The sequence below is a fragment of the Pinus tabuliformis genome, chromosome 7 (genome assembly GCF_031772625.1).
Source record: "Pinus tabuliformis cultivar Carrire ecotype Pingquan chromosome 7, CPIR1, whole genome shotgun sequence".
Taxonomy (NCBI): Eukaryota; Viridiplantae; Streptophyta; class Pinopsida; order Pinales; family Pinaceae; genus Pinus; species Pinus tabuliformis.
The window spans coordinates 1166326799-1166339804 of record NC_142293.1 but is presented as its reverse complement, the minus strand read 5'-3'; the positions used below and the strand labels follow the sequence as shown (position 1 = coordinate 1166339804).

General features: G+C 35.2%; 1 protein-coding gene across 1 annotated transcript; it reads left to right on the top strand.

Annotated features, from left to right (window-relative positions):
- Nucleotides 1-1198: 1198 nt before the first annotated feature.
- Nucleotides 1199-6262, top strand: LOC149251619 (1-aminocyclopropane-1-carboxylate synthase-like). Its single transcript, XM_089453939.1, has 5 exons — nucleotides 1199-1451; nucleotides 1574-1705; nucleotides 1863-2023; nucleotides 2373-2564; nucleotides 5482-6262. Exons 1-5 carry the CDS (start codon nucleotides 1431-1433, stop codon nucleotides 6260-6262), a joined length of 1287 nt encoding a protein of 428 aa, XP_089310065.1. The 5' UTR covers nucleotides 1199-1430.
- Nucleotides 6263-13006: the final 6744 nt, after the last annotated feature.

Sequence of the window (13006 nt, the reverse complement as noted above, 5' to 3'; positions counted from 1 at the left end):
TATGCAATATGCTAACTCATTAACAAGAAGGAATTGACTAAATTGAGGTTTGACTTGAATAAAATCTTAATTGACTAAAATGATGTTTGACTTCACTGAAATCTTTCGTATTTACTTCAGGGGCAGCATTTTTATAATTAGGTATACTAAAAATCAGCATTTAACACTAAATTCTTCACTCAATAAGGTTTCAGATTCATAGAAACCTTTATCGAAGAGGACATGCCTATTCTGATGGCAATTTCGAATTATAAAAGGGCAGACTGCATAAGACTATCTTCGAAGATAAGGCAAGGTTCCATAAAAATAGAAACGTCTAACATATGAATTGTAAATGGTAAATCTTTGAACACATGTCTGGTCAAAATATCAAAGTTATTCACATTGCAATTCCATCTGATGGTACTTGAAAAACAAAATCAAAGCTATTCAAATTCCAAACTCATGAGCTGGCAGTGGAAAAAGAATGGAAGTTAGAATGTCCCGCACGCGTTTTCATCATTATTGTGATGTAATAGGTCATAATATATTTGGAATTTTTATTTTGGAAAACAAATTCAAATAAAAATCTCCAAAATAACTTCAAAATTAGTCTGCCCTCAATTTCAAAATGAAGCTGGAATATAACAGTAAAACTTAGTTTCTAGTCATGAAAATGATAATTAATTAATTTAAAGAAAGGGTGCTGGGACATTGAAAGCGAATGATGCTGGTGTGCGTGTGACAATTATATGAATATAAAGCCGACATTCCGTCAAAAGTGTCTAAACATAATATTGGATAAATTTTCTATATGACGAAATTTAATATAAAAGTATGCGTGGACCCTGAATATAAAATTGCATCCATCAATAAATGAGGCTAGTCTTGGTGTGGCAAGACTGTAGTTTCCATGTGCAGCCCATAATTTCCAGTCTCTTTGTTGGTGTGCCGTGTGTCGCAAGAGAAGTAAGAAAAACGGAAACGGAGAACGTTGGCCATACTTCAAATTTGGTTATAGATTTGTTTTTTCTAATTTCCTTTTTTGAATTCAACTTGGTGCCAGAATTTAATTGCATTAGTGTTTCCTAATCTCCTCAGTTAATTCTATTCAACTTAGGGCCACACTTTAATTCCATCAATATGACGGTAATTAGGGGGTTTAGAGAACTATAAAAGCGGGGTGTGTCTTGATACACAGACACATCGAATGCTTGAACTGCTGGGTGCGAATCCTTCATTTAACAGCAGCAGTATTCAAGATGAAAGTATCGATGACATTAACGCGACCCCAAGAGCAAGCTCATCCTCGGTTGCCTTCAAGAGTAACCCGCCTTTCATCATTGGCAACATCTAAAGCCCATGGGGAAGACTCTCCTTACTTTGATGGCTGGAAGGAGTATGACGCTAATCCCTGCCATCCAAGAAACAACCCTTCTCGAATTATCTAAATGGGCTTGGCAGAGAATCAGGTACATATTATAACATATTTATTCATACTTTATCATTTTACACACGTGTGTGGTGGGAAAAAAAACTAGAGTGCATCAAATCGAATCAGATGATAATTACGATCTTTAAAATTACTTTGCAGCTGTCATTCGATTGGCTGGAAAGCTGGCTACTTGCGCATCCAAAGTCATCGATTTGTGCCGAGGAGGGCGTGTCAAGGTTTAAGGAAATCGCTCTTTATCAAGATTACCATGGTATCCCTGCTTGCAGAGAGGTACAAAATTGTAACTCACTTACAGGCTTGGCATGTTCTCTACGAACTTCTAATTTTGTTTCCTGGTTATCCAACTAAAAGATAATGTATTTGACTTTAATTCAAGTGCAGTTGGATGCAATTAAAGCTTATTGACATTGGTGAATCGTTTATGCAGGCAATTGCGATGTTTATGGAAGAAGTCAGAGGAGCAAAAGCGCAGTTTGAAAGCGATAGAATTGTTCTCACTGCAGGAGCAACTGCAGCCAGCGAGGTGTTGACATTCTGTCTAGCTGATCCTGGAGAAACCTTCCTAGTGCCAACGCCATATTACCCAGCGTAAGCTCTTGTTGTAAAATGTCATTGAAAATTTATTTTACTAGTGCCAGCGTAGCGTCATTCGATCAATAAGTAAACTAATTTATCTCAAATAAATAAATATTCTAGCTAGGCGAATATGGTGTCAACGAATCGCTTAATGACAGCTAACACTTTTTCTCCAACGCCCCTTCACGTCGAAAAAATCTTATCGCCCCTTCACATTTCAATAATTGCCAATAACTGCATGCGCTAGAATTTTAAGGAGTGTATTATTAACTAGAGTATTCTAGAATCTAATTTTATGATAATATAGTAACCTTCTAATTGTAAAGTGAAAATGCAACTCATGAATCTTTTCTTACTGCAGTTTTGATAGAGATCTAAAATGGCGTACAGGATTGGAACTGATACCAGTACACTGCAGTAGTTCTGACGATTTTCAGATAACTATACCTGCACTTGAAGCAGCCTATCAGCAGGCCAGGTCACGAAATATACAAGTGAAGGGTCTTTTGATAGCAAATCCTTCAAATCCATTAGGAACAGGGTTGGAATTTGGATTCTTCTCTACCCGTTAAACAATTTTTTTTTGACGTTTTGGGTCTTTATGTTTCCCTTCAAGGAACGTTATGTTTAAAATTTTGCCCTTCAACTGCAATGTTTTGATAATAAATTAACTTCTCACCAATAAAACTTTAACTAAATATGTTCAGTTTTTTCACATATTTATCATAAGAAAAAAATTATGACCAAAACAAACTAATGACTTGTTAAACCCTAAAGTTTGTTTTACTCAGTTTTTGATACGATATAATTTCTTCTCCAAAACACAAGATATTACAATTATGTGCAAATATGGAAATCTATTCCACTCACATCAGACCTGCCATTATTATAATCAATGTGCTCATATTGCAATATTTTCAATTTTCCATTTGGGTTTTGATTACACTGTTAAATGTTACAATTTCAATGAAAACAAATGGATTTTTTCCACTAATGTGAACAAAAAAGTTATCCGAGAGGAAATTCATCTAGGCTCCCCGTCCTCTTCCCCCATCATAATCACATTAAATCAAGTGGGGTATGGGTTTGTAATAAAATCAACATATTGTATTAAGTGTTTTAATATTTCAGAAAGTTTTCATAGATGAGCGTTGGCCAGTAACATATTCTCAACACATTAAAAACAATTACTCCATCAGACATGTATAACTAGCTCAATATAATCCACACTATTTATTTTACTTATTATTAGTGAGAAACAACAAGACAATATATGGCTTGTGTATATCTTTCACATGACAATTTTTATTTTTTGGGGCCTTATAGGTGGTTAGTCATAAATAATCAAATACCATTTTTAAGCATGTTTTTATGCGATTGGGTTCACAACCATCCTCAAAATTTTAAAATAAGCTTGATAGACGTCAACCATCTTCAAAATTTTAAAATATGGTTGATAGACGTCATGTCTTAGATATGTTTACTTCATTGATGGTGGTAAGTTCTTAGGAATTTTGCAGGCATTTTCAATTGTAGGAATTTTGGCTTTGTTTCCAAGTGAACAAGTACCTAGGTGTACTCTTCTATCCATGCATTAAGATAGCAGAATAGAATTTCCTGGTGCAAAAGTCAAAAATTGGAAAAGCCACATGCTATAGTCCACATTCTGTGAAAAATGTAAATATAATGTTGATTTTGTAGAATTGAAAAAATAAATGAAAATTTAAAAATTGTTAATATTTCACTTGAAAAATTCTTACTCTTCAACTTAGAATGTTAAACTAATGGCAACTCTCTTTCTCCTTTGCATTCATTTTAGAATTGCCTCACAAAACTTTCGGTTTAATAACCCTCTAAACTGAAGCTTAATAACTGTCTAAACTTAAAACTTATTAATAGTTAGATCAGATGAATTTTATCTAGTCATTGTTCCTATTATTTCTCAAATAATAAATTATTATAAATGTTAATTAAAAAAATTGTCCATGGAAGCAAGTTAAGTTGGTTAATACTCATGAAAAATTTGTAGGGAAAAGGCTTTTTGAGAAAAACAAAACTCAAAACAAACTTATAAAATTAAGTTGTGGGAGTTTGAATAAGAGGAAAATGGTTTTCCAGAACTCACAACTTAAAATAGATCCTTGCAATACTAAATTACTAATAACAAATAACAAACACATTTTTAGAGTGATAAACATATTCTTAAAAATAAAATATTTAAATATATTTCAAACATCTACACTGATAAACTTATTTTTTAAATGGTAAAATACTTAAAAAATAATACCTACATGGATTAAAGGTAGCAAAGGTTGCACTCCAACCAAAGTCATAAACTTATTTTTTAAATGGTAAAATACTTAAAAAATAATACCTACATGGATTAAAGGTAGCAAAGGTTGCACTCCAACCAAAGTCATAAGTGCCACGTAACATCCAATTGTTAATGCAATAGTTGTTGAAGGCGTAGAAGACATGGACCTACACATTATCAAAGTTGAAACACACTCCACCCTATTATATTGCACTGCAATCTATGCCCTAAAATCTTTCTAAAACCTATTAAACTAATATAAAAACCTCACTAAAATTTCAAATAAACAAAACAACAACATAAAAATGTATATCATTAAACTATGAAAACTATCCAAACATGTAGATAAATTATATAGATAAATACATAATAAGATAATCATATACCAATCCCTTTTTTCAAAGAAAAAACAACTTTAAAAATATGCACATAAATGAACAAGTAGACAAGCCACAAAGTAGTAAAAAGGCGAGGCCACTGAGAATAACTGCCATTACTCTCTTTGCAATGCTTAAGTGGCTACCTGGCACTCAACGCTCCTTTGCAACAAGAGGTCATCCTTTCCAATTTAATATCCTCCTCTTCTTTACCTACCTAACATATCTCTCGGGCAAAGTTGCAGCCATTGGGACGTCCTCATTTCTGAACTCACTATTCTTACATATTTAAAATATATAAAATAAAAAATTGTCTAATAAAATTTGCAGCCATATTATGCTGGCGCCGTAAATTCTACTGGCTTCGGCCATATTGATGGTACAAATCTGTAGGCTTCTGCCATATGATGATTTCTCTCTGAAAAAAATTTGTGGGGCCTTGTGACACACTTACCTATAATAAAAGACAAACTAACTAACCAACGAAACCTGAGAAATTGTGAGTCACCCATATGAAACGTGTTGGTGCACGAACCTTGATAAATTGTGATTCACCCATATGAAAAATGTGAGTGCCTTTTTTCGCTGTTTAAAATAAAGTAGTAATAACGTTTTCCCAAAAAAATTAACCCGTCAAAAAAACATTCTGTACATTTCAAAACCCATCATAAGAAACGTTCGTTTAAAAATTTTGAACGTAAAATACGTTCAAAATGACTTATGACGGGCAAAATGCCCGTCAAATTCCAACCCTGATTAGGAACAACCATGGACGCTACGACTCTGAGAAAGTTGCTTGCTTTTGTGTCTGACAAGAACATCCATCTTGTCTGCGACGAGATCTATTCGGGATCAGTGTTTTCATCTCCAAACTTCACAAGCATTTCAGAGATTTTGGCCACCGATCAATTTTCTCAGACTGACCGTGTTCATATTATTTACAGTCTGTCAAAGGACCTAGGACTACCGGGCTTCCGAGTCGGAGTCATTTACTCTTACAACGATACAGTCGTTAAGGCTGCTCGTAGAATGTCCAGTTTTTCGTTGGTTTCTTCACAGACACAACATTTGCTTGCTTCAATGCTCTCCGACACGGAATTTGTAAGAAAATATTTAGCAGAGAATAGTAAGAGGCTACGAAAGAGACACGAAATGTTCGTCTCTGGACTGCGTGTGGCTGGCATCAACTGCCTGAATAGCAACGCGGGTTTGTTCTGCTGGGTGGATCTCAGCCATCTTCTGCAATCCCATAACCAAGAAGGGGAGATTAGACTGTGGAAGACAATCTTAAAAGATATTGGATTGAATGTTTCTCCCGGTTCTTCTTGCCATTGTAGTGAACCTGGGTGGTTTAGGTTCTGCTTTGCAAATATGACTGATCAGACAGTGGAAGAGTCGTTGCATCGAATTCAGCTCTTTATCGAGAGGAGGAGCTTAGATGAACAATATAATAAAGGAGAGGCGTGTCAGAAAAAACGATTGCATGCAGACGACTTTAACTTTAATGAGAAATACCCAGTCATTGAGGTTGATTGTTCATTGAGCTTGATTAACGTCTAATCAAGCAAACGCTTACGGGTCGAAGAAGCAACCGGATCGGACGTCACACAACAAGATATAGAGATCCATGAATATTTATGGACTAGAGTCTAGTAAGAAATATCCCTTACCTACATGGGTTTCTCTCTTGCAAAGAAATGACACTAAGGGGACAATAGAGAGCCAAGTCTAAGAATGGGCATGAGAATTCTAAAAGCACCTAAGTTGAGGGTCATAAAACAATGCTCAAGGAAAGACCGTGTACCTAGAACTCTGATAGAACTATTAAAACACGTAAATGGAAAGATAACCATTATTTGCATTTTATCAATAAGATAAATATATAAATACAATATCTTGTGACCCTTGATTTCATCTTTCAAGAGGTGTCATAGATATTTGAAGACAAAGTTCACTTGTGAATTGTATCTTACTCTCAAGTGAATAATATAGATTTATATAATCCCTAAAGGTTACTTTTCCAACACTATAAATAATCATGCATCATGAATCTTAATTCTTTGGTTGGCTTATAATGAAAAAAAAATCATTTTCAACCTAAGTGCAATGAAACTTTCACCATGTTAGACAATATATAAATGAAATAAAGTTAAATACCTCATTATTTTGTTTGACGTCTTCCTTGTGATATTTTATATTCCACATTTCTATAATCACCATAAAATCTTTCAAGACTTTCTAAACTAGTAGAATAATGCAAAAGATTCCAAAGCTTGTTTATTGATAGCATAAAGCACTCTTTCTAAGTATTGAATCACATAACATGATTAAAGCCTCACGATAGTTTAGTTTCTTAGTCTATAGAAGTCATAAAAAGAGGAGAAGATAAATCAAAACACCAATCAAGTGTATTAGGACACATAGGCCTCATTGTATGTAGACTCAGTGCAATGGGATAAGTTATAAGTTAGAAGAGAAGAAGAGCTAGTTGGATAGCTTATTACAATTTTATTTCTGGATGTCTTAAAAATCATATAAAACGCCTCCAACAAACATGATTGAGCATTTAATTAATTTTCAATAGAAAGTTATTTTTTTACCAATGAAGCATTCAAATAGTTTTCATCATTAGTAAACTTTAAAGATTAAAAAAAAAAAATTAGGAATTAATCAACAGGGGCCACAGTTGACCCCATTGATTGTGTTCTAGATGTGTCATTATTCTAATTTAAGAAAAAAATGATCACACATGAAAAATATTCCTAGATTATTATCTTCGAAATATAATCACAAAGAAATAATACCCAATAATATATATAATAACTTGATAAATCAATTTTAATTATATAAAAAATTAATGATCATATAAATCCGAAACTGTTCTATTAGATTTTCATGTTACTACATTTTAAACCTCCATCATATAAGTGCTTTCCTTACAACTTTTTTTGTCAAAAAAAAATTACAAAGCTCCTAAAAACCTATAATTTTCTTAAACATATATCTCGTTATCCCATTAAAATTCCACTTCCTCTCATCCATAAAACTATGGAAACTTATGATGCAATTATTAATAATGTCTGAAGCGATTCTAAATGCGGAATAAAAACTTAAATAATCGTAAGACTCGAATGAAGGTTTAATGCCAAGTAAAAATAATTACCTCCAGCCATTGATAACGCTCTTGCTACAAACCAAAACTTTTCTATTAAGCTTCCGCAGTCCACTTGCTTTCTTGACTGAAAACAACACTCCAGCTTCAATCCAAGCAAAAAGAAAAGAATACAGAAAATCTGAAGGCACTTCCAAGCTCTGCTCTCTCAGCTAGATGGTGTAAAAACTGAAGGGAATTGAGATACAAGCTTGGGGACCAAACAGATAAATTTATAGCCAAGCTTCCATCAAGCTTTTTATGGCTATGTGTCAGGTGTTCCACAGATCAAGGTAGAGAACTTCAGATGGAGTAATGGACCACTTCAGTAGCTCCCAACAATAAATTTATTAACTGCAGTTGATTTCCTTAATTTAAGGAAATTACTGCAGTTGGTTTCCAGAAATTAAGGAAAGACTGCAGTTTACTTCCATAATTGTAGGCAGCAGTTGTTAAAAAAATTAATGGAGCTTAACATTCTCCCACTTGGTCCATACTTCCAAACTTAATGTCTCAACTTAAAACCCATTGATAATCTGTATTAAGTAATAGATACATGAATCATGGCGATAGTATTGTCTTCCATGTATTACTATGTATTTATTCTTATTATAATTTATGTGGCAACAATTTCTTAATGAATAAACCTTATGTTTATTCTTGGTCCTTCTTAAATGAATTTTCTCAAATCAACTTAAAGTGCACATAAATATGAGAAAAAACATCACAATAATTAAGAATTTCATTAAAATAACATTGTCCATACAATGAGAAACTACATAATAGAACCAAGTCCCATATTCATTACATGATCCTTGAATTTAAACGGTGGCATGCCCTTAGTCAAAGGATCATCGATCATCAACTCAGTGCTGACGTGCTCAATGACCACTTTCTTTTCTTTAACACGTTCCCTTATAGCTAAATACTTAATGTTGATGTGTTTATTTCGACTCCCACTTTTGTTGTTTTTAGCCATAAAAACAACAGCTGAATTATCACAATATATTCTCAATGGCTTAGAGATAGAATCCATTATTCTAAGCCCAGAAATGAAACTCTTAAGCCATACACCATGTAAAGTAGCCTCAAAACAGGAGACGAACTCGGCTTCCATAGTGGAAGTGGCAATCAAGCTCTGCTTGGTACTCCTCCATGATACAGCTCCACCGACCATCATAAAAATGTAACCTGATGTTGATTTGCGTGAATCAACACATCCAACAAAGTCAGAATCTGAGTAGCCAATTACTTCCAAGTTGTCCGTCCATCTATACATAAGCATGTAGTCTTTGGTTCCTTGAAGGTACCTCATTACTTTCTTTGCAGCTCTCCAGTGGTCTAAACCTGGATCACTCTGATATCGTCCCAACATTCCCACAACAAATTCAATGTCAGGTCTTGTGCAGACTTGAGCATACATTAGGCTTCTGACAGCAGAAGCATATGGAATGTTCTTCATTTGTTCCCTTTCAAGGTCATTCTTCGGGCATTGGTTCAAATTGAACCTATCACCCTTCACAATGGGAGCTACACTTGGTGAACAATCCTTCATCCGAAATCTCTCTAAAATTTTTAATATAGGTTTCCTGTGACAGACCCAAGATGCCTCAAAATCTGTCTCTATGGATCTTAATGCCAATGACATAAGATGCCTCACCCATATCCTTCATATCAAAATTTTTAGAGAGGAATTGTTTCACCTCATGTAGCAAACCCTTATCATTGGTTGCTAGCAAAATGTCATCCACATATAAAACAAGAAAACAAATTTTACTCCCTCTAACTTTCAGGTATATACATTGATCCATAATGTTTTCTACAAAACCAAAAGAAAAAATGGAATTTCAAATACCATTGGCGGGATGCTTGTTTTAAACCATATAATGACTTCTTGAGCTTGCAAACCAATTGCTCACCATCACTAGAGGGGAATCCTTCAAGTTGTTTCATGTAAACTTCCTCCTCTAGATATCCATTAAGAAAAGCTGTTTTCACATCCATTTGTTGCAACTCCAAGTCAAAATGGGCTACTAATGCCATAATAACGTGCAAGGAATCTTTCTTAGATACAATAGAAAAAGTCTCCGTGTAGTCGATTCCTTCTTTCTGAGTGAATCCCTTAGCAACAAGTCTTGCCTTGTATCTCTCAATGTTGCCCAATGAGTCTTTCTTTGTCTTAAAGACCCATTTACATCCAATGGCTTTTGCACCATCAGGCAACTCAACAAGATCCCAAACTTCGTTACTCTTTATGGAATTCATCTCTTCCTTCATGGCATTATACCATAGTTCTGATTCTTTGCAACTCATGGCTTGTGAAAAGGACTCGGGATCATTTTCGGCTCCAATGTTGTAGTCAGATTCTTGTAGATACACAACATAATCATTAGGAATTGCTGATCTCTTTGGTCTAGTAGATCTTCTTAATGTTGTACCATCATCTTCCTGAGAAGTATGTGGTTCAACTTGTTGTTCAAAAATTCTTGGCAACTCTTGAACTCCTTGATCTACTGGAATATCGTCAGTAGCTTGTGGAACTTCAAAAATTGGTTGTTAAACACCAGTTTGTACTTGAGGGGTGCTATGAACAATAACCAATCTATCACTTGAAGTGGAAGGTTGAGATTCTGAATGATCCTTCTCAGAAACTATGTTTCTGGTTTGATCGCTCCCACTGATCAAGTCATTTTCAAGAAACTTTGCATTTCTTGATTCCACAATCCTAGTGCTGTGAGATGGACAATAAAATCTGTAACCTTTAGACCTTTCAGCATATCCAATGAAATACCCACTAATGGTCCTTGGGTCCAGCTTCTTCTCTTGTGGATTATAAATTCTCACTTCAGACGGGCATCCCCAAACGCGCATATGTCGGAAACTCGGTTTCCAACCTTTCCATAATTCAAATGGCGTTTTAGGAACCGCCTTGGTTGGAACTGGATTTAATATATACATTGTCGTCTTAAGTGCTTCAGTCCACAAGGATTTAGGAAGATTGAAACTGCTAAGCATACTCCACACCATGTCCAATAATGTTTGATTTCTTCTTTCTGCTACACCATTCTGGTCGGGTGAACCAAGCATGGTGTATTGGGCAACAATCCCATGCTCTTGAAGAAATTTAGCAAATGGCCCAGGTGCTTGTCCATCTTCTGTGTATCTACCATAATATTCTCCACCTCTATCTGATCTCACGATCTTAATTTGCTTTCTGCATTGTTTCTCTACTTCAGCCTTAAAGATCTTAAAGGCATCTAATGCTTCGCTCTTTTTATGAAGCATGTAGAGATACATATATCGTGAGTAATCATCTATAAAGGAGATGAAGTACCTCTGACCATGTGAGTCCATGTCTGGACTACATATATCAGTATGTATGACCTCTAATATGTCTGAACTCCTATTGGCACCTTTCTTTGACTTGTTGGTCTGCTTTCCCTTTATGCAGTCCATACAAGTCTCAAAATCAGTAAAATCCAGAGTATTAAGTACCCCTTCATTTACCAATCTTTTAATTCTTTCTATGGAGATATGACCTAGTCTCTGGTGCCATAATTTAGAGGAATCTTCATTAATAATACATCTTTTAGTGCCAGTGTGAACATGCATTGAATCATAAGTGACATTGTTTTGTAAATTAATGCAGTAAAAACCATTAGACAAAATACCATTCCCAACATAATCAGATTTATAGAATAGACTCAAAGATTTTTCTGAAAATTTTAAGGAATATCCAAAAGGTGCAAGCCTTGAAACTGAAATCAAGTTTCTAGAAAAACTTGGAACATAAAAGGTCTTTTCTAATTCTAAAACAAAGCCACTACTTAAAGTTAAATAACATGTTCCTATAGCTTCCACATGCGAGCCCATCTTGTTTCCTGATAAGATGCTTTTCTCACTTCCCACTGGCTTCCTTAGGTTTTGCAAACCCTGCAAGGAATTCGAAATGTGAATTGTTGATCTAGAATCAATCCACCATGTGTTAATATTAACATTAACCATATTAGATTCATAACAAACAAATGAGATTAAATTACCTTTGTCTGCAAGTCATTTCTGAAATTTTTCGCATTCCTTCTTCATGTGTCCCTTCTTTTTACAGAAGAAACACTTGGAATCCTTCTTGATATCGTCTTGGGGAGGTACTTTACCTTTCCCTTTCCGATTGGCTTGAGATTTTCCCTTTCCACGCGTTGCCAGCATTGCACTCTCTCCCAGTTCCATCACCAGTATCTCTTCCTCTTGAACACACATGGTCATGAGTTCATTAATTGACCATTTATCCTTATGTATGTTGTATGAGATTTTGAAAGGTCCATATTGGTGCGGAAGGGTGTTCAGGATGTAGTGCACTAGGAAGGACTCCGATATATCAACCTCTAATTTCTTCAATTGAGCCACAGTGTCCCTCATCTACATGATGTGCTCGTGCACACCTTTCAAACTGGTGAGCCTTAGGGATGAGAACTTCATGATTAGGGTGCTTGTTAGTGCGTTGTCTGAAGTGATGAATTGATCATCAATGGCCTTCAACAAGTCTCGGACCTTTTCATGCTGAGCAACGGAACCAGGAATACCAGCTGAAATTTTAGTCTTAATGAACATCATGCTTAGATGATTGGATCGCTCCCATCGTTCATAAAGTGTGATGTCCGCTGCAGTGCTGGTATTAGTGAGAGCTGGTGGTTCATCTTTCCTAATAGCATAGTCTATGTCCATCCACCCCAAATGAAGGAGAACCCTCTCCTTCCAAACCTTATAGTTATCTCCCTTAAGTTCGGGAATGTCACAACGAATTTCAAAGAAATTTGCATATTGTACTACTGATCCTGAGTTAAAAAAAAAAATTGAAACTACAAACCAAAGCACTTTCAAGGCCTACAAAAAAAACAAGACTTCGAAATATCCATTAATCCACAAAAAACAACGCTCAGTAGGTGTTTTCCACATGCCAGAAACAAGATGAAAAACATCAACTTTTGCAGCAACACTCTTCATACAGAAAAGTGCATCATAATGAGCCATGCCACCCTCAACAAGAATACGAAGTTCAATATCTGTTACATGGGCTGTCAAAACAGCCCTCAGATCGGAAATGAAAGCCTCCCATCCACAAGTGTATTTAACAGTTTTAACAGAGAGCGACAGGC